The 27,118-nt window shown below is 41.2% G+C and overlaps 1 protein-coding gene across 3 annotated transcripts in view; it reads left to right on the top strand.

Moving 5' to 3' along the window:
* Positions 1–27,118, top strand: part of hth (Meis homeobox homothorax) — a 517,031-nt gene that overhangs the window by 399,885 nt on the left and 90,028 nt on the right. For all 3 annotated transcript variants that reach the window (XM_011498002.1, XM_011498003.1, XM_011498001.1), the window contains one exon: positions 5,137–5,213. In XM_011498002.1, the coding sequence (XP_011496304.1) occupies positions 5,137–5,213 (77 nt within the window). The remainder of the gene's footprint in view (positions 1–5,136; positions 5,214–27,118) is intronic.

The raw sequence follows: 27,118 nt of genomic DNA, 5'->3' as shown, positions 1-27,118 counted from the left end.
TTTATGGTATTTATGTGCTAATGTCATCTTATCGCGGAGAGGTTAATATGCCGAAAAATTTTACGATGTAAATACGTTCTTCTCGAGTGAGCAAAGGCCGTTAATATTCTCTCCTTTGTGGCGCTCTTTTCTTTAAAGATCAAGTGCTGGCAGCTGGAAGGAGTTTTCAACAGTAGCGGCCATTATCGTCCCGGCGTCTGGCAATAACGGCACATTAGAGGATTTTAACGCTCAAATTGAATAACCTCTGAGATGAGAGGTAACGAGTTTATGCCCTCTTCGCGAAAATACCTGCACCTAATATTCCGTAGTGGAAACCGGGGAGGAGGTCAGATGAAATGAAGACACTGAGCCTGAGTGACGCGCTGACATTTCTTGTTTTATCTCTTTCTTTTACAGCGCGGAGTCTAAAAACGGAGGTAAACGTATATTTCTCACAAAAATGCGCCATAAATTTCGCAGCCGTCTCATTTCAAACACTAAATATCTTTTCGCTCCATAATTTCATCTGGCCTTTTTATTGCCATTTGATACAATCCATTAGATTGTCTTATTCCTTTTGGCAAGTCGTAATCGTCTCGCCAACTACCCGCTGACAATCCAAACGCTATTTACAATAATGTGGAATTAATTGCTCCCATTAATAAATGCGCGAAAGCAGCTATTTACGGCCTAATGGTTTCAAAGAACATTATTGTCTCCAAGTCGCTCCAACTGAGCCATAAACTTTGTGCTCGATGCAATAATTAGAAAAAGCCTTGGGATCGACATGGTGAAAATAAATCGAAACAGGCACGTACTCTTTCTCGCAAAACTGTCCGCATTAACGTTAACTGGCTCTCTAAATGTCCAAAGCGTCACGCGGGAAAGGCATCGACGGCACGAAGCACCTCCACCTCCGGGGATCTCGGTGATGACGAGGCGCGATCTCCACTCGATCCCACGCCTCTCTCGTTAGCCAGAGTCAGCAGTCAGGTCGTCATCGACGTGTCATTTGGGAGGAGTTCAGGCATGAGACAAAGATGAGGAGTGCGAGGAAGAGAGAGAGAGAGAGAGAGAGAGAGAGAGAAAGTTAGTACGTCTCCCTTGGTTTCCCTCTTCTCGGGGCCCTTCGAAAATGGCAGGATCACGTCTGGAGAGACACTGGCACCACCACGCCCCCGTCGCCGAATACAAGGAGGCGGTCCCGACGTTCGACCTGACGCAGCACGCGACGCAAATTGTCGCCCGAAATGTCTATAATGATGAGAGAATGAACGCTATACTAGCCATCTTTATCTAATTTCGCAGGCTCTCTTTGAATAAATGCCGTTCCTTCTTAACGGAATAAAATCTTATTTCTACGGGATTAATGCTGTGACATAACGTATTCATCATTCGAATTTTTTCCCAATTTTATTGAGCCAGCTGCGAACGAGTCTTGATGAGCAAGTATACTTTTAATTGCCTTTATACTTTTCGGTGCATTTAGCGATGAGAGAGGAGAGAGGAGAGTGAGAATTTTCAATAAAGATTGAAATGAAAGCTAGAAAATCATTTCTCCCACCTTATTACTGCTAATAAATCAGTATAAATAATTGAGTATAAAAAATTGCTGGTAATTGAAGTAACGATGCCATGTAATTATTAAGATATTTGATGATATAAGTGATTGTAATTAAACTGTTATAAGTTAATAAGCTTAGCTTATGCACTTATATAGGCATTCGTTGGAAGCGTTTCCAAATCTCTTATTGGCATTCTCTATTCAATCGAGGAAATGCCAAGGACCCAAATGGTTTTCATATTGTCTTTTTAGTGTTCATTTTCATTTTATTGCTTGTTCGGGTGAACAAGAGAGTAAAGAAAGAGATAAAGAGAGAGTGATGGAGAGAATCCCCAACCCTTCGAATGGGTTAATTCAGTTACGATGAAACTTACCCTCGAACCGTAGCCTCCCTTACTCCAAGTTATCTTTTGGAAATAATGTCCAGTCGTAATGAATAAGAAATATAAAGAAAGAATAAACTTTCGTTGAAATTGAATTTTATTATTTCTTGAGTTAAGAAAACCGTATATGAAAGTTCCCTAGAATTATATATAATAAGTAATATCGTAGCCTAATAATTACTTCTTTGCTTTTACTCAGAGCATCCATGGGCATTAGATATTCATAAACAATGTTCCTTAAAACGAGTTGATTTTGTTAGTAACATTTAAAATATTAAACACTTGTGCATGATGACTAATGCAAACTAATGCAAACTAATGGAGGATTAAATTAATTTTACGTTTGTTTATTTTAGCACAGAGTGAACGGTTACGATACGGGATATTTGAATTACCAGGAAACTTTTAATTTAAATGTAAGTCGTATATCCTTCAGCTTTCAAATGTTTATGGAAAGTGCGCACTACAAGCAATAAAAATAAACGTGCGCACAATAAAAGTGTCGTTGATTTTCCAACATCTCTAAATGTTAATGTTAGCATGTAATCGAAATTTTCCGAGTACTTTCGCGACAGACTCAATTCCCACTTTAAAAAAGCCATATACGAACATTTTTCTGCACTCGTGGCGCTTTCGTAATATTAGGAATGGTTTAAAAAGAAGGTGGGGGTGCAGTAGTCGCAAGATATTTCCCTCTCTGTAAAGCCATCAGTGAAAAAGTTGGAGGGAGAGGACTAGAGTAGACCGGAGCGGCGGCACGCTGGCAGCACTTAAGACTATTGTTTTCAATGTAATTGGATAGCTCATGCTCTTTGTCCTTCCCTCTCACTCGGGCTAGCTTTCTCACCCTTCGTCTTCTACCTTGGGATGCAGCGTATAGTCCCGAAGGGTCGTGCGCAAGTCAGTCCCTACGAAGCTTCGACAATTATCTTGATTGTTTTATGCATATACTAACGGCTGGTGTCCGCCAGAGCGATTCGCAACGACCTCAACCAACGACAATGATAGACAATATTCTTTCTTTTGTATTTCACTGTCTTCCTTACCTGCGAATCCCCCCCCCCCCTATCACTCTCTATCATTCATTTTTTCTATCGTCTTAACTAATAGGACTATGTTGTTTCACGCACCTGGAGCTACTAAAAAGCGCCATCTCGCTAATCTTAAGAAAAACAAAAAAATATATCTTCAATAAACGAAATCGTAAACTACCATTCGTTTTATCTAAGAAAAAGAATGATTTCACATTAATTGTAGAAAAATTGGAAATTTTCACATAATTTTATTATGGAGACTTGTCCTTATTTATTCAGTTAAATAAATTAAAGACAAAATAAAACATATTTTTATTAACGCTGCGATATACAATAAATAAATACTTTGCAGGAAGCGTAACGATATTAGATAAAGGGAATGTCAGCGTTGCTAGACTGTAATAACTCTTTTTCAAGATCTACATTGACAATGGCATAGCTACCAGGGTATTTTATGTTAATTTTTCTAGTTTTTATGCATGATATTGTATTGTAAAAGATGCATATATAGCATAAAATCCTCTTAATCTCGAGGATTACAATATTCCAGCAATTTCGAAAATTTCGTAGTCTGCGCAAAGCCTTCGTTATTCCAAAATAGTCCAGCCAATGTAAAATGAGCAAGAGAAATGATAAAAAAAAGGCGAAAACGCCTCTTCCTTCGGGGGACGCATGTACTTGGCTTGCAAAAAAGATAAAAAAATCCGCGAAAATGGTATTGTCCCTGCTCATTACGTTTGTGCGCGCGGCACCTCCGTGCACTCAAGTCCGTTAACAATAGGCGTATCGCCGTTGCTTTAATTAGGATAAGAATCTCTTGGCGATGGCGTCGGTCCGAAGCGCCGTATATAAATGCATAGGTCGAAGCGACGTCGCGCCGCTCGGCTCTTTTTGTCCATCTTATGCTGTGGCCTACGTCGTGTGTTTCGTGGCTCGCCTCCAAGAAACATGATATACCGATCGAGGGGAGAAGCGCGAGCCGCGGTCGCGGTTTCCGAAAATACCGCAGGGGACACTTGCCCGGCGCCCCGTAAAAACTCGTCGCGATCGCCACTTGCTAATTATGTAAAAATATGACGAGTTGCCTCCTCGTCTCCTCGTCACCACGCTCGGTACGGTTTATTTCTCATCGAAATACATATTTGGCACAGTTGGCTACGTCCATTTCCCGATAAGCTGCATTTTCTTCCTGTCATCCTGGGTGCGCCGTAAAAAAGCGTTGCTCCCTCTGGAGCGTCGTTATTCTTTGTCGAGGACCAAACGACGTGGTTAGGAAAACCTTGATTCCAATAAGATATTTATAGAAATAATAATATGTATTGATAAAAATAATACGTCTGAAAAGACGTGCCTTAAAAGTACATTTGAATATTAAAGAACTGATAGATGGGATTGCTCGTGTACAAAATTGCATGAAAATCACTTTTTGCGGTACTTTTTTCTATTTTTCATAGAATAAATATAAAATAGTTGGCCCAAAGCGAACCGGATAAAGATAATAAGATGAACATTGACCGGAGAAATGTCGAGATTAAGGAAGACAGAGAAAAGCGGAAAATCCATGCTTTTAATCCGGATTGAAAGTGATCCCTACAGTTTCATTTGTACGACTGAGCGCTGCCTCGTAAAAGCGTTTTTCGGATCTTTTCCATGCAAAAGCCGAAATGAAAATCTGATCCGGAAAGCACGTGGAGGAGCGTTTGAGCTAGCGTTGGTAAAAGGCTGCACATCTGCGCAGATGCGAATGTCGATAAAATGCGGGGCGTCCCGTCCTCGCGCGCCGAGCATCCATGTATCTCCAGCCGCTCTATCTTTTTTCCTCTCATCCTTACAGTTCTCCCTCTACCAACCCATTTCTTTTTTACTCTTGAGCAATAAATAATATTTCGCAGGTGTGCCGGGACTAGGCGTAATGCTTCGAACCTTTATACGCGGCACAGTCGCACGCGGTACCTGTATTCGCCATAGCGCATCTAGCCTTCCCTTCATATAGAATTTTTGCACTGGCATCCGTTATTTTGTGCCAACGATGGCGGCGTCGGCGGCGACGGCGGTAGCGTTGGTGGTGGTGGCCGCTACAGTACCGCGCCTGACTTTCGTTATTATTTTCAATTACAGTTCCCAGAATTTATGACGTTATATTTTAATTGTCGTATTCTCTGCTTTTTTCCAGCATCCGTATCCATCGGAAGACCAGAAGAAACAGTTGGCGCAGGACACGGGGTTAACGATTCTTCAAGTCAACAATTGGTGAGTTTCGGTCGTTAGCGCCATTATCTGGATAATACCTCGTTTTTAATTCTTAAATCATTGTACGCGACGGAATTGAACGTCGTGAAATCAACCGATGTGTCGCTGCGACGAAGCGATGGCATACGAAATTCTTTTTAGCTGTCACGACAGCCGTTGAAATTTGCGTTAAGCTACCGCCGTTTCAGCACGACTTTATCTTTATCGAGCTTTGTAATTATCCGCATTATTATTTGAACTTATTGTAAAAGAGAAAAGTCTCTGCCATAAAGACTTTTGACGAGCTGTCAGGTCCAGGCAGTCTTAGCACTCTAATGGTTAGGCTTTCGTAACTGGAAATTGTTGCTTTAGTTTTCATTGCCCAAATCAATGATTAACGCGTTATAATTCATGTACAATAGACCGGCAAAGAGAATCGCGCGGTCTATAGGCGTATGTTAAACATACAACAAAAAAGAAAAGGAATAAAAGTGAAGCGTAGAATTCAGGAGAGATGACAATAAGTACGTAAAGTATAAATAGCGTGTACAAGAAAGAGGTGTATAAATACGAAGTCGGTCGTGTCAGTGGGTGGAAAGCTTATGCCTCGAGACCATACTGTTGCATACACTCGATGGCGTGTAAACGTAACCATTGCGTTTTACGCGCCTAATCTCGGCTGGGATAAGTGCCTCTTGGATTCTGCTCTCCCTGCGGTAGCCGTTACGTCTGCTGTTTTACGATTTTCGTATCTGGGCCGACGACTTTGTCGACAGGCGGTGCGCGCGCGCGCGTTCAATCGCCTTCCGTCGGTAGTTCCTCTCGATTACTTTACGAACCGAAAAATGCGTGTTATCATTACTTTGTCGCTGTAAATCCGAAGAGCCTGCAGCACGTAGATCATTGTACTGAATACCCTGATAGCTCTGCCTTATAAACCTTCACCTTTATTTTCCATTTGTTTTTATACAATGGAGCACTGATTTTTTAATTGAATTTTTTCAATTGTATGCCGGTACCAGTGCTAACGAGGCTATAAAATATGAAGCTGAAAATTGTTGCTATAGCTACTATGGCTCACGGCGATCCCAATTAATGTCATTAAGTAACAATGAATCGATTTTTGGTGCGTAGGAGTTTTCATAATAAATGAATAATTTTCACAATAAATTCATGATAAAGAAATAATTTTCAAAATAAATAATAAAATATGACCTTCAATAATTGTATCGAATTTAGTATCGATTGTTCTTAAAACTATTGCGTTCTACATTCTACTTTTGTTGCGTCCAATGTATAATAATACGTACGTACAGTCTTTTTTAGCATTATTTAATTATCACTGAAAAGCATTTAAGCAACATTTAAATAAGAAAATCAATACCATTATTAATGTTATTGTCAATTTTAGTTGAAAGCACAGACGGACGAATTATTTTAAGATTATAATAAACCGAACCGAAGATTCTCGTCGTGGTATATTTTTTCGTTGTTATTGCCGAAGCTTGAGAGTGTCAGGAAAGATGTTCAAACCACTTGGTAATCCGGAATCCATACCTTTCCGTTAATCCTCTTTTGATCGAGAAAGGGTTAAGACCGTGGAAAGTGTCTCTGCGAGGTTAATCCCTTGTCCGTGTCGAGGGATGACATTCTCTTTCTCTCTTCGGTCCCGTCTCAAATCCGATCCTACGCTCAAGCCTTAGCACTATCTTATCATCTTGATGAATGTTTTCTCGTAGCACCTGCATTTATAACATCCAAGTTTTTCGACACTTCATCGATTCGTTACTCTTCGTGCGTTAGCCATCATTTTTCTTCACTTTTCCTTCATTTCCTCAATTAAACTGCCCGTTACCGAACCTTTACTCTCACTCTCAATAACAACATTATTTAGCTTTTTTTCATGTATTAGAAAGATTGTTTGTTATTGCTTTTCTTCGCGAAATTATTAAGCATAAAACATATAGTAGTGAAATTTCAATAACAAGAAATAATTGGATGTTTCGTGAATGTAATAAAATTCTTAAAGCATTTTGTGGATGATTAAAAAAAAAAAATAAAAGTAACAAGCCGATTTGTTAAGCTTCTCGTACGTATTCGTGCGCGTTCCCACGCTTTTCCCTTCGATGTCACGACATTGTCTCTCTTAACGGTATGCCTCTCTCCCTGTCTTTCTTCCACTTCAAATTTTTTACCCCGCATAATGAATCGTGATTGCTCACGTATACGGGGTGAGTTCTAGCGGTTGATTCGTACCGACTCTTACGCGCGTAATCCTTTTGGCTAACTTTAGACAGAGAGATCGAAATAATCCACCACGCGTGAATCAGCTCTAGTCTCCGACGTAGACGGAAAGAATCCGCCTTGCATTTACGTAGGGTTATAAAACGCTGAATGAATTGCCGGATCCACCTTTTGCCTCCACCATCTCCTCCTCCTCGTTCTTTTCGCTCGTTTGCCGTGGACGGGCGCAGCTCGTTGCAACGGGTTTTAACGACGACGACTGCACCGCATTCGCAAAACGCGGGTGGCATTTCTATAAGAGAGGGAAAGATAGCGAGAAAGGGAGAGAGCTAGAGAGTAAGAGGGAGAAAGAGAGAGAGAGAGAGAGAGAGAGCGAGAGAGGGAGAGAGCGGATCTTGAGCACGCGTGTATAAATAAAATCGTCGCGACGCCGTCTTCGTCTTCTTCGTTGACGACGTCGCCCTGGCTCTATAATAAAGAGAGGGAAAGGCGGATGAAGCTGCGGTGGTGGATGCGAAGCGGACGAATGGACGGGCGCGCGGATGCGCGATAATTGAGCACAAATCAACTTTAAGGAGGACCGGAGTCAACATCCTCCGTCTCCCTCGTTTTCTGTGCCGCTGGATTTGCGTTCCACTCGCGCCTTTATCGCTTTAACATCGAGTCGCTTTGTGCCAAGATTGTGTTTGCGCGTAGGACGTGTATTTTCGCAGCCTCTCTCTCTCTCTCTCTCTCTCTCTCTCTCTCTCTCTCTCTCTCTCTCTCTCTCTCTCTCCCTCTCACACAGCGGCGGGTGGCTTGTTTTTTCCCGCCCCCTCTCTCTCTCTCTCTCTCTCTCTCTCTCTCTCTCTCTCTCTCTCTGGCTCACTCTCTCGCTCCTGCTCACTCACGATCGTGCGAGCGAGTTCTATCTCGAAGATGCGATCAAAGGTGTGTATATTTTTTCGACTTATTTATAGTGTACATACATGCATGTGCCTCTTATATGTTTTCATTTTTTCGTGAGCCCTGGGTATATACTACGTCGCATGATGTATACAGGCTTGTGATTTCTACATTTTCGTGTCGAGCAAAGAGATCTATAAGAAGTGTTTTTGGCGTTCTTCTTTAGTCCTCCTTTTTTCCAATTTCTAGATACATGCACACGCGCCCACGTTCAAATATGCAGTTCTTTGATTCAAATTTTCGTTGTTATTATCTCTAAGCGATCGTTCCTTCAATGGTATCTTATTTGCCAATTTCGTTTCATTCAATTCCTGCTTGCTACAATGTTTGATAATGGCACGTAGAATATTTGTATTTATCGCTCGATTTCGAGTCGAAACAACAGTTTAATGTCTAGTATAATTTTGTATCGTTTTCGCAATTTTTCTCTTTCAAGTGCAACATTGTCAGCGGAGAGCAAAATTGCAAATTCATTATGCGAGCCGGTAAATTGCGCCGTAAAGCGCCGTGCTGCCAACATTCACACTGCAAAAAAGTATTTGCGCGCATTTTACGGTGTCCGTTATACGAGTTGCCGCTGCGGCCCGCGTAAATCATCAGCAAATGCGCAAACTTTCGAAATTTTTCTAAGCGTAATAACGAAAGCACGTGTTAGAGGTGCAGCCGGTCAGAGGGGCGGCGACGAGTGGGAGCCGTTGGGCAGAGGGGGGTAAGCGAAAGGTACTTAAAAATGTTAATACCGTTGTCCGTTGGAATCGTTTGCGCGCTACCACCACATAGTTGGGCGCAATTTTCGTTCGTCTACGTATTTCGAGTAAAATCGAGCGCGTAAGATATCGCAGTCTTACCCCTCCAAAACGGAACTCATGTTTCCTTAATGCAATTAGATCTAACTCACTCCCCCGTCCTCTATCCTTCCAAACCATGCTCCTCTCTCTCTCTCTCTCTCTCTCTCTCTCTCTCTCTCTCTCTCTCTCTCTCTCTCTTTCTCCCAGACTCGATCGCTCGCTCCATCCAGTTCTCTCTTTCTGCCCTCCACTGTCCACGCATCCTTTTCCCGAAAGCCGACGCACTCCACTAAACGGCATAATGGTATAGGAATGGTCGCTCTAATTAGAATACTGTACATGCTGCAACTCGGCCGAAACTCACTTTCTTACGTATAACAAAGACAAATGAAACCATTTGCGAATAAACAACGGCCCAAGCGCCCACGTTCTTGCACGAATAATATGGCGAATAATAAATGCGGAAGGCTTCCCTTTAAAATTATATTCCTAGCGCGCTCAAATTTAAAATACGGACAAATATTTTTACCTACTTGCATACTTATTAACCGAATTCTTAATTTAATTCTATTAGTTGGATTTTTGAACTTTGACGATAATAAATTGTTCTATTGGAGACTCTCGAAATTAATCACAATGTACATTAATTTCAATTAGATGTGTAGTTTAATTAGACTGCTACATACTATGCACCGTCGAGTTTATATAAATTAAGCTCGGCTGAAAAATATTTCACGATCTATCGAGTTGATCTGTACGGGAAGCGGTTTTCGTGAATTATTACCTCCTATCGCGTTAGCATATTTATTTTTACTAATCATATATCAAATAGGCAAACAAGTATGGCCCTTTCATGTAAATCGATAAAGATAGATAATGACGCGCGTATATGCACGAGTCCGCCCGCCCCGTGCTGTTCTTGACAATTCTGCCTGAATTTGCCATTAATGCCGAAAAGAAATAAGGCGAGTGCGTGTGCGTACGTGTGAGCGGGCCTCGGAGGAAGTGGTAGCGGAGGACGATGATGGAGGGAGGGGTGGGAGTGGGAGTGGAATTGGGAGTGGGAGGGATGGGATGGAGGGAATGGGGTATTCAAGGGATTCAAGAGTCTCACGTACGACGGCGGCTGTCTCAGTCCGCTATTTTCCATCACATATATCTCGAAGGGTGGTGGTGGCTGCGGTAGTTGGACTCGCTGCCAGCTTGTTAACGCGCGGATCGCGGAAAATCGAGACGACAAGCTGCCGATCTGCGTGCGCGATACCGCGGCTCTTGCGTGGAAAGAAAGGATCGGCCGGGACCGTAAAGACACACCACCGTCTCTGACAAACTACTCGGCTGCACTCGGCTGACGCTTTCTTCGATTTCTCGACGTAGTTGCTGCTCGTTTGCTTGAAAATTAATTCCCATTGATCATTATCGCAACTCGAGCAAAACATACTTATCTAAAGGAAATTTGTATGGGAGATTACTGATCCTGTGTCACTTTACTTATAAATTGTTATACGCTCGTGCGAATTAACAATTGCTTTTATGGACGATTGTAAATGCTTACCTCAAATCCTTTTTACAAAAAATGCAACGTTTCATCGTCGTTCCTCTATAATTTTTTATGTCGCTATAGTCATGTGAATAGCTAGTTTTGACCATATAAAAACCATTTACGAATGTACGCTTCGCTGTATGCGTGTTTCAATAATTGGTATTTTGCGGATTTTACGTACGCTTTATGTATTATAAATTAAAGATCGAAGACGAAAACAATTGCATACATTTAGCATTATGTAATCTTAGCAGCAACAGTAACAACAACAACATCATCAACAACAACAACATCATCATCAACAACAACAACAACACCATCATCATCATCATCATCATCAACAACAACAACAACAACAACAACAACAACAACAGTAACAACAATAATAAAGAAATTATAATAAAAGAAAGCAAATAAAAGTAAATCGAAACTAAATAAATAGCGAAATTCGAATTTTGTGCTATTTTGAGAAATACCAGACATAACAAAAGGGAAAGGAGAAGAGAATACGTGGCGAGATCAAATGCGAAGCGTGACAGTGTTCGTTTGAAGTTGAAATTGACGTGACAATGCATTAGGAGGAGGCATAGGCAAGCGAAGGCACAACTCGAGCACATAGTTGATGTGCTAGCGAGTGCCCTGAATATGTACTAATATTCTTGCTAATTTAACCACTTTCTCTCTTCAGTGGCGGCGCGAGTGCTGCTTTGCCTTGTCCCGCATACCGCGCTAATAAACCAGAGGTTATTTATCGACTCACTCCCCTTCCACCCCTCGAGACCGCTTGGCAGTTACGCCGTTTATTTCGGCAAGTGCTACACGGAGTCGTACCCTTTTCCATCTCCCTCTGCTGCTTCTCCTCCTCCTTATCCTCCTCCTCCTCCTCCTCCTCCTTCTTCATCTCCTCCTCCTACTCCTTCTTCCTCCTTCTCCTCCCTCCTCCTCCTCCCTCCTCCTCCTCGTTCTCGTCTCTTATCTTTCCCTTCATGTTCGTCGTCATATCTATCTTTTACTCTTTTTTCTCATCTCGGGCACGTCGTTGTAGCTTTGAAATAGGCGAAGTCGTTTAGTCTTCATTTATCCTCAAAGAAATAATTTTATTGGTCGCGAGTCATGGCTTGAAATCGAGAGGAGACAGAAAGTAGTTAGCGATAAATAGATAAATAAAGTGAAAGCGGATGAGAAGGGCAGATCAGAAAGTGGATCTTGATATGGACAGTGAAAAGTAATCCCAGATAAAATTTAATCGATCCTTGAGTTGGAAGGAAATATCTATAATTCGGATCGTATATTATTGTGATGTTAAGGTACGCGTTAATATTTTTACCGCGTGATAACTGCTATGTATTTGGTCCGATAATGCCATAATAAATGTTGCCAGGATTAGTTAATTTCCATCCTACGACGAAATCGCACATCTTTTTCTACTCAGGGATTTCCAATCACTCCTTAAGCACGTAATAATTATTTGCACGATCCAAGGAAAGTCCATCTTATTCACTACGCAGCACTATTAAGCGATACGGCACCAATTACAATTTCTAATATCTTATTGTATCATTTTAAATCACATAACCTACCGCTCGCATATAAGTGGTTAATTGAAATTTATAATTTAGTTGTGATTCCGGGTAGGGGAACGATGACTCGAGTTGCGCCCAATAAAATCGCGATAACTCAAAGAGGGCGCGCGTGAAATGAACTAACGTTATCACGTTAATAAAGAATGTACAAAGTAAAGGCTTAAATAATATGTAAAATTTGTTGGTTTGCTTGGCTCGAGGCGGCCGGGTCACATACCATTCCCTAAATAAACAAAAAGAAGACGGAGAAGGGTAGCCGGATGGAGGGAGCATTGAGCCGGCCAAGGAGAAATGCTTCTTAATGATCGTCTGTTTTTGCAATTAGCAAGCAGAAATAAGACTCTCTTACATGAGATAATAAAAATTATGATTCGTATAAAGGCGTCGTATAAAGAGGGTCGGGAGGACGTTAAGAAGCGAACGAGACGGATGAAAATACCGGTTCTTCATAATGCGCTCAGCCGGAACTGTACAGTGTCTCCCGGTATGTACATACAGTGTTGCTCGTCCTCTTCCACGTAGTGCGAGACCCATCCGCGCATTGATTCCGACTCGTCGGCAGTCGTAATATTGTTTTCTTTATTTTTGCCGTTTTGCGAGCGGGGATTCACAGTCGACTACCGTGTCTGGGCTTGTTGTAGAGTCGGGCGTTACAAGATCGTTAAGATCCGCGGAGTGCCGCCGTACCGAAGGTAATTTAGACCCTTGTAAAGCGCTAACGAGACATTTCGTTTTACAAAATTGTCCCATACTCCCCCGTACATTTGCGGCCGTAAATTCTCTGGCGGCGACCGGATGTTAGTACTCCCCGTTTTGTGCCGATGTCGCCTAGGTTCGGTAGTCGTTGCAACATGTGCCACGTTCTGCGCAGCCCTCGTGTGTTCGAAATGCCACGAGTCTCGTGCACAATTTTACGAAAGAAATTATAATATAATTTATGGAATCTTAATGAGTAAGAAGATTTCGTGGACGGTGGACGGAATATATGCGGCGGCTTGCCAATGGATTTTATTGTCACGCGTGACGACTGACCATCGTCTTTGGGAGTGTGTCGAGTGAAACGTGAAATTTCGCTTAAGAGCGAGCATAACCAATAAAATTTGTCCTTTAATTCCCATGCAAATGATAACAAGGCTAAAATAATGTTTAAGAGCAATTGAAAAATTTCATATCACAGTACCATACACTATATCGACAAACATTTAATTCAAACAATAAAAATATCTATGTTTTTTGAATTCTCTTTTATCGAACCATCATTAAATGTATGGTTAAACTTGCGAGGTTCGTAAGCGGAAAAAATATTAAAAAGGTTGTATAATTATAATTTTGTGAAATTGACCATTGGCGTGATAAAATACGCGTTTATTACTTTAAAAATAAAGGCTCGAATCAATTACAAAAACATCGGACCGTGAGCAGCAAAATTGGAGAGGCATCGATCGTCCGGAATATCGCTGATAGGTAGCGCGGAAGGTTCCGTCCCCATATTTTATTATTTTTCGAGAATCAGCGATGGAGGAGTGAACGCGGGGATCAGCCGCGGGGCGATTTATCGCTATTAAAAGATTATCGCCACTCGGACAGTGACGGAGCGTCGGAGCCGGGCAGTCGAATATCTCCACGGGCTCATCTGAAATCGTAAATCGCGAGGGGGTGGATGCTCAAAGCGGCAGCCCCATAAGTCCCTGACGTAACGAGGTGAGAGGCCATTCGTGATTCAAAGCGCTCGGGTGAGCTTTTAAGCCTCTGAGGCTGTCTTCGTTTAAATCGGCCACTCCCGTCGCCCCTTAGCTTCCTACTAGTTCACACCTGAAATTCGTGGCTCGGCTTAAGCACGGGCGACGACCATAAATCCACTGTAAGGTGAAAATACAAATAATTTACCTTATCTTTTTACTGCGCGAAAAAAGAGACCTTAGGTCCTCTTATTTCACGTGTGGTACGGTTTGCCGTATCCGATGATGGAGGGCGAGTACGAGTATCTTAGGGAAGTGCTTAAACAGTGCGGTTTATCTTTACTACCATAACAATTACTTTTGAATGACCTAATCCGGATACTTTGGTGCGCTGCGAGAAGTAACTGTAAACTCGAGCATCTAAAAGTTATATTTAAAGGTGTAAGGAGCTGCCTTTGGGGATAAGTATTTTGAACACAATTAAATCGTGATTTTATTTGGGCATTAAAATTAGTAAAATTTTACGTAATTTGTCGTCTCTGGGCTATCACAAATTGAAAAGTAAACGAGGCTATTGCACATCAACCAATATTAAAAACATTCTATCAAGCTTGTCATTTAGTCTTTTCGTGAAAATCAATCCGATGGGCGTAGCCGAGAGTACTGGGAGCCCTGCAGCACTTCTCATCGTCAATGAATCCACTTTCAATCTTAGAGAATACGTCTTTACAAATCACAGAACCGCAATAAGTTCCATTCCTCCGCGTAACTAAATCAAAAGCATCATTACTTTTTTTTTTATAAACGCGATCGAGTTAACGATTTGCTGCAACTGGGTGCAGGTGCGTCAGCCGTGTTGTAAGCGAGGGAGAAGAAGGAGCCGCGGGAAAAGTAGAAAAAGAGAATGACGACTAATATTGGATAGCCACGTCAAACAATCTCATTTAACGAACTGCGCTTTGGCCCTTAGTGCGGGTTGGCGCACCCCTTGCCAAACGGGCATATGCTCCTGCTTTCTCATTCCCTATCTCTCTCCCTCGCTCTCTTCTGCACGCTTTTTCTCTATTTCACTTATCGCTCTCTCTCTCTCTCTCTCTCTCTCTCACTATATATATATATATATATATATATATATATATATGTATATATTCCTCCATCCCTCCCACTCTTTCGTACTCACTCGCTGTCTCTCGCTGTCTCTCTCTCTCTCTCTCTCTCTCTCTCTCTGTGTTTCTGTCTCACACACACTCTCCCTCGAACCATTACTCCGGAATCCCAGAGGCAAGAACGAAGAGAGAAGGAGCACGATTGAGAAAACTGGGGCCGAGACGCTAGGAGTCGGATATCTAATTAGCGGGGGCTGATCGGTAATTACTACGATTAATCAATCCGTTTTCCATTTGTGCGCCGAGAGCCCGCGCGCGTTCAGTTCTGAACTCAACATAGAAACCGGACAATATTTGTGTGTGCGCGCGTGCGTGCGCGTGTGCGTATGGCCGTATATATAGATATTCGTATGAGTGTGGATTGTGCGCAAGTATGATATGTTACTATATAGCAAGAGAGCAGTAAGTCGTGGAGTAATTGAGGAGAGAAAGGACTGCGGCGTCGGCGGCGGCGGCGGTAGCATTGCGCAAAAGGCACAAGTATTTCTATTGTTGTTCAGCCGAGTGGTAATGCTTTTCTCGTTTCTCTTTGATATTACATTTTCGCCTCCGGGCTTTTTACTTGTGTTAGCCTTTAAATATCCATGTAAAATTTTCATTTTTTCTGTTCAGTCTTAATCGATTCACGTATACTTCTGAACTGTGACTGTAAGGGCTGTAAGGACGTATAATTAAGCGCGCGAATTTCTTATTTTCAATTCTTTGTTTACAATTATAGTAAATGTACTATGTTGTTCATTAGTTATCCGAGATAGATTTAGCAGTACTTTTAATGGCATCGTACTTAATACATATTACGATTTCGGACTTCTCGTTTTATTTCCTCGATCAGCATTATAACAAATTTACACCTTCAATACGAATTATAACGGAAATAGAAATAGAAATGTAAGGGTAGGCTAATGCATGAATCATAAATTTGGTTGTTAAATATATTCCATAAGAAAATAAATAAATCGCCCCTCTATGATCAAACTGATAAAATATATTTCAGTCTATTTTAAAATTCATTGGATGTTTTACACATGTATTATCCATTACATCAAAACGAGAACAAGAGCGGGTCTAAAATCTTTTTAATACCTCGTGCAATGCAAATTAAATTTCGCACGTTAAAATCGAATTAAGCGTGTTCCGGCTCCGGGGCGGTTATAGTGTCTCTCCTTTTTCTCCTACGCGCTGTAGCGTAGGCAGTGCGAGAAGTTTCACTCGTGTCGACGGTAGTGGTATTACGAGATTGACAAGGTCAATATGCATAAGTTTGCCAACCCACTCGAGAACAAAACTCTTATTACATTACGTTTGGGCGCGTACACGTGCATCTGTCTCATCGAGTGTGTATATTGGGTTTGACTCACTTTTCGTTCGTTGTCTCATCAGCATTGTTGTTCGTGATGTCACACCTAGCATAATGTGAAAAGACCCTTTTCGTGTGGTGGATTATTAAAGATAGCAAATAGTGCTTTATATTTTAATTCAAATGAACCAAGTCGACTGTATTAAATAAATGATATTAATCCTTCACATTTAATTCGTAAGGAAATTAATGTTAATTCATTATTTTTTATTTCATGATTATATACAGAGATTGAATTATGATTTTTTTATATTAAATGAGCGGCTATTTATCCTTCTATGCAATGAAAAATAGGAGAGAAAAATTTCTACTTGAATACTTGAATAAAAATTTGACACCAGGCTATATTTCAAGGGAATCGATTCAATTTCCTAACCATCTACACATTATGCTTTTTAAATCTGCGATATATAATGTTACAATTCGTAAATACAAGCGACGAGTAGCTTAATATGCAGACAAATACAACAGTTTCAAATTTAAAGGTAATGGAAGGGATGGGAAACTGATCTGTGTCCCTACAAGGGTGAGGTATGTGGATATCGAAATCTCTTTAAACCATTAGACTCGTCTTTGTAAATAGTTTTTGCCTGAAGAATAGCAATCGGGTTGCCGTTTGGAAGATTTCGAAACATTCGGTAGAGGGTTGAACCCTCTCCTACCACCAATCCCTACGTAATACCTATTCCGTTTTCATTCATCCCTTACTGTGAACGATGACGAAGAAACAGTGAGATATCGTCGATCGGTCATTATGGGGTGCGAGCGAGTGGCAAAAGGGTTTGTTTTCCGGGAGTCGACGTTTATATAGTAGTCCCACATCGAGCTAGAGCAAAAGATAGAGGCGGATTAACGTGGATTATTTCACGAATTCGGGGTTGTATTGCCTCAAGGAGATGGTCAAGGGTCCAGCCAAAGGGTTGCGCCCACACATTCGATGACAACTGTACAGAAGGACATGCGCAAACACTCGAATCTTTCGAATTACTTCCCCGCTATTGGTTCCCTTGCAGAGAAGTGCCTTCACACGCCCCTTCAACCTAGGAAACATGAAAAAGAGAGAGAGAGAGAGAGAGCGAGAGAGCGAGGAGTAAGAAGGGAGTGGACAAGGGTGAGATAATGACAGAGGTTTTGCTATGGTAAAGCCGAGGCGTCTGCGAGCTCGCAGTCGTTTCCACTCCGTAGTCCTTCTATCTTTCTGGCTCGGACAATTGTGAGCCGAGTTAGAGGGTCTTGGAATTTGCTCCTTTAGCAATGTTACAAATAAGTTGTGTTTACGTGCTTGTCTGTCTAGAATGAATCAGATGGAATAGGGAGGATTCAACGATTGGGTTCAATTCCTAAAGAACTATGTATTTGATTGCTTATGCGATTGTTAATTATAGACACACAATCAATATTTCAACACTTTAGCTAGTCTATTGATAATAATACTATAATTAATAGCATATTATATAAACGAAAGATAATTAGTCCGATAGATATATAGATAGATGTCTCGATAGATGGATAAATAGATAGATAGATAGATAGAGAGAGAGAGAGAGAGAGAGAGAGCGAGAGAGAGAGAGAGAGAGAACATGCACATACATAAATTTGAAAATAATTAAATATACAAAGAAAGATAAGTTTTGTATGCATCACAAGGATGTGTTGCAAAAGTAAACTAAAAGAAAAGTTAAAAGATTCATTATCTGAGAAAGTTGAAAATTCCTTTATTATTTATTTTTTTTCTTTTAAATAAGAACGTGGATTCTTTCATCTCGTGAAAATTGCGCTCACTCCCCCGTTTCATTTTCACTTCTGACAAAGAGCAGTGACATCGTCAACGCTTCACCAGTTCGCTGAGAGGTGATCTTGGACTTGGCGCTTTAGTGACGTCGTATAGAGACGGAGGCGGCCACGGGGCTGTGGCAGGCGGTCGGGGATAGTAGAGGAAAAGGGGTTAGAGAAATTGAGCCCGTAAAAGAGGAGAAAGAAGCAAGGTAGAAGAAGTAGGAGTGAGTGAGTAAGAAGGAAGAGGGAAGAAAAAGTCTACGATGTGTGTATGTGTCTGTGTCCGTGCCTCTGTGTGTGTGTGTGTGTGTGTGTGTGTGTGTCTCTCTCTGTGTATATGGATTGTGGTAAAGAGTTTGGGGGGGGGGTGCAGTTTCGCTTGAACGGGGACAATGCTTTCATCATTGCCGCGCGCTATTTCTTTCATTCTCCATTGCCCCTCCAGCTCCACCTTGAAGGTGAACCACGCGCTCGTCCTTTCTTTTACGCTTTTTAGCAGCAAAGGATCCATTGTCGTTATATGTATATGCAGCCAGACCACATCAGTCGTCAGATCCCAGCATCTCTCGAGGAAAGAAAAGCAGCCCAGCTTTCTAGGATATGTTCGTCGAGCTCCTGTCCTCTATGTTTTTTGGCTTCTGGGGTATTAGCAGAACGGTGGTACGGTCAACTACACTTTATGTTTTGTCTTCTTTCATTCTGGAAATTTCAATTGCTGGGTTGAATGAAAATGAGTTTGACTACGGGTGTTTTTGATATGTAAGCAGCGATGTTTGTCTTGCGCGCACACGCCAAGTGCTAGGATGATTTAGTTGCGGTCGCAAAAATGGGAAAGCTCGTAAAAGCCAGTTTAGTTTCTCTAAATACTTGCCTTGTAATTCAAGTTTCTTCCCTATTATAGGCATTACATTTTCCACTTATATAGTTTTATTAAATAACTAGTCAAAAGGGATGCACTGATAACCCATATGTCAAATTTATATTTGAAACATACGCTGAATTGCAAGTGCAGTTGATTGCATAATGCTAATAATTAAAGGAATTACTTGATTTATCGAAAATATTTAGTGTATTGAAAGCTTGTTGGACGAAAACAATAAACAGCGGTTTTGATGATTCTTCATTTAACGCAATTTATTCGATCTTCAATATGCATGCGTTCAGTAAAAACATGCGGTTGGAGCTGAAAGAATCTTGCAATAACAATGTATTGCATTTTGAACTTTTTATTTCAGCTGGACAGGCAAGTGCGTATAAAGATATTATGAAAAAATTACCGCGCGATTACCGGTTGATTGTCATTTGGTAAGCCCCGCGGGAGCTTGGCAGATGTTTCGCAACGACCCAATCAGACGGAGTGAGTGAGAGATTTTGTGCGTGCGGGCGTGCAGGCATGTGCATGCCAGGGAGAGGCAGAGATAGACAGAGGGGGAGGGGATAGGGGGAGAGGGGGGAGGGAGAGAGGGAGAGAGAGAGAGAGAGAGAGAGAGAGAGAGAGGCTGAAAGAGAGGCAGTAAGAGAGGCCAAAAGAGAGGTAGAAAGATAGGCGGAGAGAGAGAGAGAGAGAAGGAGGGGGGGGGGGGGGGGAGGGGGGGGGGGGGGGAGAAGGAGGGACCCCCAAGCAAGTCTCGCGACAATCAACCGGGGGGGGGAGAAGGAGGGACCCCCAAGCAAGTCTCGCGACAATCAACCATCAAACAATTTGCCACCCTCGACGCCGACGTACACAACGCTGTTCCTTCTCCATGTATAGACGCATACGGCCGTCGATGGTCGTGCATGGTAAACCTCAAGTGAGCATATGCCTTCGTGGGCGGATTGATTATGCCGCGTGCTCGTGCAAATGAAAATAAACTCGATGGTTTTCTTTGTGTCCGTATGAGGCTGTTGCTTACCGCTCGTGAATGTTGAGGATGCGAAGTTGTTCCCTCTCGAATTACATATAATTAAGGCCGGATCTCATCTCCCTTTCCTGTCCCGCAATGAGAAAGGCATAAAGGAAGCTTTATACGAACAACTGGTTTTGCGAAAATTAAAGTACTTCTTTGTGCTTCGTATTAAATACATTTTTCTTTATACGACATCCAATACCGTCTTAAAATTTATGAAATAATATTGCAATCATAGGATAAAATTATGTATGATCGATATCTCGTGCTCTTAAGGTCGAGTTCTTAAATCGTCTGAAGTAGATTCTTGTAATGGAGATAATTTTATTAGACATTTTTGCTTATATCTCTAATTATTGGTATGCACGGAAAGTTGTTGCCCAATGCTTGAATGGGGATTGAAAAAATGAATATGTCCAGAGATATATATTATCATCGACCATTATCTTCATACATTATCCAATTAAGTTGGAGTTGCCTGGCTTGTGAACCAATTCAAGGAGTCAGCAGAAGAAGCGTTTTATGCTCCAAGTTTTTATTGTACGCGCTCTATCCCCATTTGCTTTTCTTATCGGTCACTTCATAATTGCATTACAAAATAATATCATCGTGACCTCTTAAGCTTTCCTTGAGAAACTAGTTTGAACAGCGTTCTGTTGTATGCTTGGCGGAACCATTCCTCTCTGTCTGGTGGAGAAAAGATAGAGATGAGGATAGTACTAGGTATGTCCGCTATCTCTCGCTCCAAAAAGTTGTAGTTGTTGTTGCTGTAGTATTCGGGCTGAGGAAGGAAGTAAGGACGGAAACAAAGAGCGAGAGAGTAATAGCTGATGCGGGAGGCGAGGAAAGGGAGTGGTCTGCGAGGTCACGGAGCTGTTATACGGGGAGTCTAAAGTCCTTTGAGCGCCATTCGGAAGCTCGTTTGATGGTCCATGGAGTCATTATTGTTTCCCTCTTGTTCACTCTCTCTTTATCTATAGAGACAATTCGGCCGACTTACAAGCTTTCTCCTCTTCTTGTTAGTACGTACACGTTTGTAGAGCCGAAAAAGAGACCTACGCTGACCACATATACGATAACGACACGAGCACGGCCGGTAAATTCTTAAAACCCGAATCCCTTGTTTAGTTTTTTATGAGCGAATGGGACTGCCGTTCTTCTTGCTTCTCACGTGGATTCGCCCCATGCACCCGTCTTGTTCCTTTCTGTTATTTCACTATGTTGTATCTACGAAGTGGCTCAATGCGCGAGAAGAGTTTACCTTTAACGAGTTCGACAAGAGAAAAGCCAGTAACTAAGTTTTTATTGAGCTGTATATTAAGAAGAGGCATCCGATGGCTTCCGTCTCCGCTGCTTCCAAGTCTTCGAGATATCTGTATACTTTCGCAGGAGGATCAACCTGGGCCACCACCTGCTTTTAATATACTCGAGAGGCTCAGAACTTTTCTTCCAGTCCTCGGAGCTTTCCGTGTCCCTTGCGTGCCACTTTTGCCTCCGGGACCGCCGCACGACTTCACAATATGAATATGAATAATGATTATTGAATAGGGCGAAATCAATATTTTGTACATTGTCGCGAGAGATAAAGAAGTGAACTTCGAAGTGACTACTTACCTTATTCCTCTAAGCCGCTGATTTACGAGCATTCATTTTTATCTATCAAACTGTTTAATTAATTATCCTAAGATGATTATAGGTATGATGGTCATAGGCGTTACATTAATTTCGTCTGAGTTCTCTTGGTAAAATTCAAATGCCCTTAATTTACAATGTTTATTTTAATGGATTTCTTACCCCTTTCTTGCGGCGAATTTAATTTTCATTCCGCCAATTTTAAAAGTTACATTCCCACCAACTTTATAAAAAATGTTTATTCATTGTCTGTAGGGTTAATGCATTGGCCCGCGTGCCTAACGCAATCAGACTGTAATCGTAAATTAATTTTTAAAACTCGTTAATGTAGTAGAAATAAAAAATTCACTAATTCCCTCGGATGAATATTTAAGCCAATCAAAATATTCGTAGGGGAGGATGAAGTCGAAAAACCATGAGCAAGAGCGCAACTTTCAGTAAAATTACACGAAACAATTTACGCTAATTACGACGGACTTAATTGCACTGTTTTTCTCTCCTTCCTCGCATTCGTTGTCGTCTCTCCTTCAAGCTTTAAGTATCCTCCATCTCTGTGAAGCGTAACAGTAGCAGCGCGAACTTACCGGAAGTACTATAACCGCCATTTATAATTCACGAGGTTTGGGAGTTGGGCGCGTAGAATGAGATTACCTAGGCGCTACCGAGGAGAAGATGACTCGCGCCACCGACACCATCGCCGTCGAGTTCCACGTACCTGCGAATGTTGACCCACATTCTAATCTTGCATCGTCTCCTCCCCTTTCAAATTTCAACGAACACATCTAGGTATAGCGGATGTTTTTCGCTTTTCTTCTTCCTTTTCGCTTTCCATTTTCTCTTTTGAATTTTTTGCCCACTTTCGGCAATAGTGGTACGAAGAAGAAGCGAAATGTCGATATTTCGAGTACGTTTTTCAAGATTTATGAGTGATATTTACGAGTACGAATTATTGAGATATATACGTATTTGTTCGGATGCATAAGCTGCTTTCTGATGAAATATAATCATTTACTTAACAATTAAGCTAATTTCGTGAAGAATCAACTGAAAAAAATTTGTAGAAATTTCTTTTACCACCATTTTTCAGACAATTATTAGAATTTAGACAATATTTTAAGACAATTATTTCTACTTTATTGAATACACTCCCCCCTCCCTCAACAAAATTTTTCTCGTTTTATATACTTTTCATATTTATTGTTAACGTCGACCAATAAAAACGATTTTCAGCACAGATTCTCTTGAATGTATTTGAACATTATAATAGGAACGATCTTTATTTATTTAAGTTTTCTTATTTATATATATATTTTTTTTTTTCATGCAGTAGAGATCTTTGAATATTAATAACGTAACCTTTATGAAATTAAAATGCGATATAATTCTTAGATCATGATATAAGCAATCGATAGATGCAAGTGCAGGATCTGTTTATTCCGAGTTGCTGTATACGTTAATGATGCCCTTGCATTATCTGCGATATTTCAATACAAAATAGGTAGGAACGCTGGCAGACAAGCAGCCAGTTGGTTTCACGATTCTGTTTTTCACCAGATGCTCCCAAGGGAATATGGGAATGAATTTTCGAATCTGAAAATATTCATATGCAAAGTCGCTCGCGAAAAATACAAGGGATGAGAAAAAAGCGAAGAAAGCGAGGAGGATTTGGGCGGAGCGATGTAAAGCTGAACGGAAACGGGTCGACGGTGGCGACGTCTGTGGCATCGACGAAGCTCGTTTATAATAAAACACAATATCCGAGGATTTTCTTAAGTTGCATATTCAATGATTTCCTTGGAGACTTCGGGTGCACTCTTCACTTGCAAAAAGGAGTTATCACATGCGGGAGGACGGGGGCAGTGTGTGCAAAAAAAAACGAGCGATTGTTTTGAGGAAATGAAATTACTTAAAGTTGTCATTTATTACTTTTGTAACTCTTAAGGGATATCGTGACTTATCATTTTAATGCTTAAATATTTATTCAAATTGAGTTTAAATATAAACAATTACTTAATATAAAGTTGCATGGATGTGGTAAAGCAAAAATTAACAGATTAGTAGTAGATCAATTATTAATTTCTTTCATTAATTAATTTAGGAAGTTATAGAAAGTTAACAAATATTTTGTAAGATGATATTATTCGTTTATATTCGGTAAATTTTCCCTTACCGTTCCTTCATCCTTTAAGCTCCCATTGGTCTTTATCAAACTAGAAAGTAACGATCTCTAATAAAATAATCTTCTTCATGATTTTACGCAGTTAATGAACGGAATAGTAATTTCCATAAATAATCTCTCACGACAAATCAATCTTAATTGCTTCAATTTATTTGTAAGCCATTGCAAATTAATTAAATGATATATACCTTATAATCACGTCAGTGCGTAAGCGACCAAAAACGTAGGAAATTCGGCGATTAAAGAGCTCTAAAATAAAATCTATTTTCTTTAATTTGTTTCAGGTGAGTACACGGCTAACCTACAACTCCAATTAAAACCTATTGCGTGAGTACACACAGCTCATTCATATCGCGCTCGCGCTTCCCTTCCAGAAAAAAGGAAGTATGAAAAGCACGGCTAATCGCGAGATAAGAGTAAAAGAAAGAGGTGAGCGAACGCGTGTCAGCCGCTACAAACTCGCGCGTCGTAAACAACAAAGTCTCGCATTAATCTCACTCTCGAATCTTCATCGCGCTTACGCGTTACGTCAGCTTGGGGTCGGGGCTGGGGCTTTGGTTGGGGCGGGAGAGTGAGGGATGCAGGGGGCAAGGCGCTGCTACGGTGGCACACGATGAATATTGTTTGGCCATCCCTAAGCCCTGTCAGTGTCGTGTCCGGGGATCCGCCGTTGAACGCCTGAGTAATGCTTGGCTCGCGCCTCGCGTCGACGCTCGTCATCTCGCCGGCGTGAACGATGATGACATAATGACGGCCGCCGTGGGCGAGCAATGGCCGACATCCGCCGCCGAATACATACGATTATTTTAAAGTGACCCCTCCCCATCCTCGCCTTCCCTCCTCCCTCAGCCGATTCAGGCCATCATTCGCTCAAGCAGCAACGCCGTAATAGTGGTTCGGCATTGCGCCCCCGCGCGTCCGGCTATTATTAAATGTACACGCCCGCGCGCCTCTCGCCACGCTTCTGAGGAATATGGAGGGTAGGACGGGACGACGAGTATCTTCGGACAGTGTCGCCCCGGCGGAAGACAGAAGACGCTCGTGACGATTGCACGCGTCTGTCTCTTGGTGGCGAGTCCACGCCGTTGCTCAAGCTCTCACTTGATAGGCGTTGACGTGACGAGGAGCTTTCCTCGCCGACTTCCGCCGACAACGTCGACGGGGCGTTTTATGTCGCTGCCTCCACGCTTTCTCTCGTTTGACAGCCACGCGCTCACATTGTCTTATAGCCCGTGATTGTGAAATTGAGATCTTGCGTACTTTTAGAGCTCGGCCTTGATTATACGCCCGCAAATTATTATTAAATTACGGGCTCTTGACGGTAATGTAGACTGCGTTTGTCATATCTTTGGCGGAGGAGGGGCCGTTTATACTACATTGTTTTGCATAAAGTAGCTTTTACCGAATGGCGGTTAATTTAATGCTACGTAGCGGGGAATTCGAACTATCTGCAATAGGCCAATGATTCATTTTAGTCTACAAGTATGGTATACCGTACTTTATAATCTAAGGACGTTACGTCAAACGATCGACAAATAATTCTTAAACAAATAATTCGTATTATATCATAGCGATGTATTCATGAGGATGATTTGTATTTAATATATTGAGATGGCTCTTGACATTGACAGTGGCATTTGATAATATTGGCGAATAATTTGAATGTTTACCTAATGACTGAAAACAGTTACTACGCACGTGGATGTGTGACTGTATATATATCTAAGGCTGCGCGAGTTATTGCGTAAAAGCTTTTCCTTCCATTATCCACAGTGAGCACGGGGGCTAAGGGTGACGTGGATATGGAGCTGGTGAAACGTCGGACAAGAAATTGTGAGTGCGAGAGAATACAAGAAGCGGGAGCCTATGAAAAATGATGACGAGGCGTTTGCTCGTAGAAGAGAAATGAAATCGGGTCGCTCGGAAAAATGCTGCTGGGGGGTTTGTTGGAAATTGGGAGGTCGTAGGTAAAAGAGGGTTCAAATCATATATAGAGGTTCCTACTAATTTTAGGGAAGCAAAGAGCGCGTGCAAGCCTCTCCGGAGAGTAAGATAATTAATCAAAATGCTCTATGTATTTTTTTAAGAACACACGATACAGTCTTTGTCGCGTAGAAAATTTTCATATCTGTCCGTTTTGCTACTCCCAAAGGAACAATATGCTTCTTATCCATTTATTTCTTTTTTCTTCTGGCCTTACAAGTGCAAGAATCTGTTCATAAGCTCGAGTGTATAATTTTGTCGTTACTAGGCTGCCGTATAATACGTGAAAGTCATGTCTGCGTATAAAATGTAAATGGAGGATGTCCAGAGTTTTAGAATCGCAATTGAAATTAATAATAATAATAATAATAATGATAATAATAATAATAATGATAATAATAATAATATCAATAATAATAATAATAATAATAATAATAATGATAATGATAATAATAAATTTCCTGACGAAAGCCTTTCGATTTTAATAATATGATTTTTATTGAGTGTTCGAAGTTTACGAGACAAGGCTGTTTTGATAAATAAGCTTTAACATTTCTAACTCAATAAAACTATTTATTTTGTTTAAACGTATAACGAATACTCGGTTCATTCGAGCATGCTATTCAGAAATTTTGACGAGCTTCGAAGATTAAATGAAAGTTTTGCAATATATTTCCTATTGACATTAAACCGACGTTTTAAGTAATGATTTAGAATAACTTCAATCTAAATTTACGAGACCGTCCATTTGGTTCTCTGTTCTTGAATTGAAGAGAAAATGAGAGTCGATCTTGTAGAAGGGATGTTATGCGCCGGCAAATGGTAATCGGCCTTTGCGGACCCGTAAACACCCTGGGTTACAACTATAATGGTGAATCCCATACAACTGACCAGAAACTTGGAAGAGAAGATGCTACTCCTGATGTCCCCTAATGGGTCAGGTTGTGCGACTTTGGACTCTCACGAGAGCAGTTTTACTCCCTCGTTTATGCTCCAATGAAGATTCCTGCCTCGTGCCGAACGAAAAGCTCGTCTTCTGTTTTTTCTTTATTTCTTAATTGATCCTTACAGGAAAAGAATTTTTTTGTTGACGATCACTCAAAGTAAAACATTCAATTCACAAAATTACTTCCTGAATAGAAGGTATTTCAAAATTTGTTAA

This window comes from Ceratosolen solmsi, unplaced genomic scaffold (genome assembly GCF_000503995.2).
Source record: "Ceratosolen solmsi marchali unplaced genomic scaffold, CerSol_1.0 scaffold14, whole genome shotgun sequence".
NCBI lineage: Eukaryota > Metazoa > Arthropoda > Insecta > Hymenoptera > Agaonidae > Ceratosolen > Ceratosolen solmsi.
Note: the sequence above shows the minus strand (reverse complement) of the source record. Positions and strands in the feature narration are given on the sequence as shown.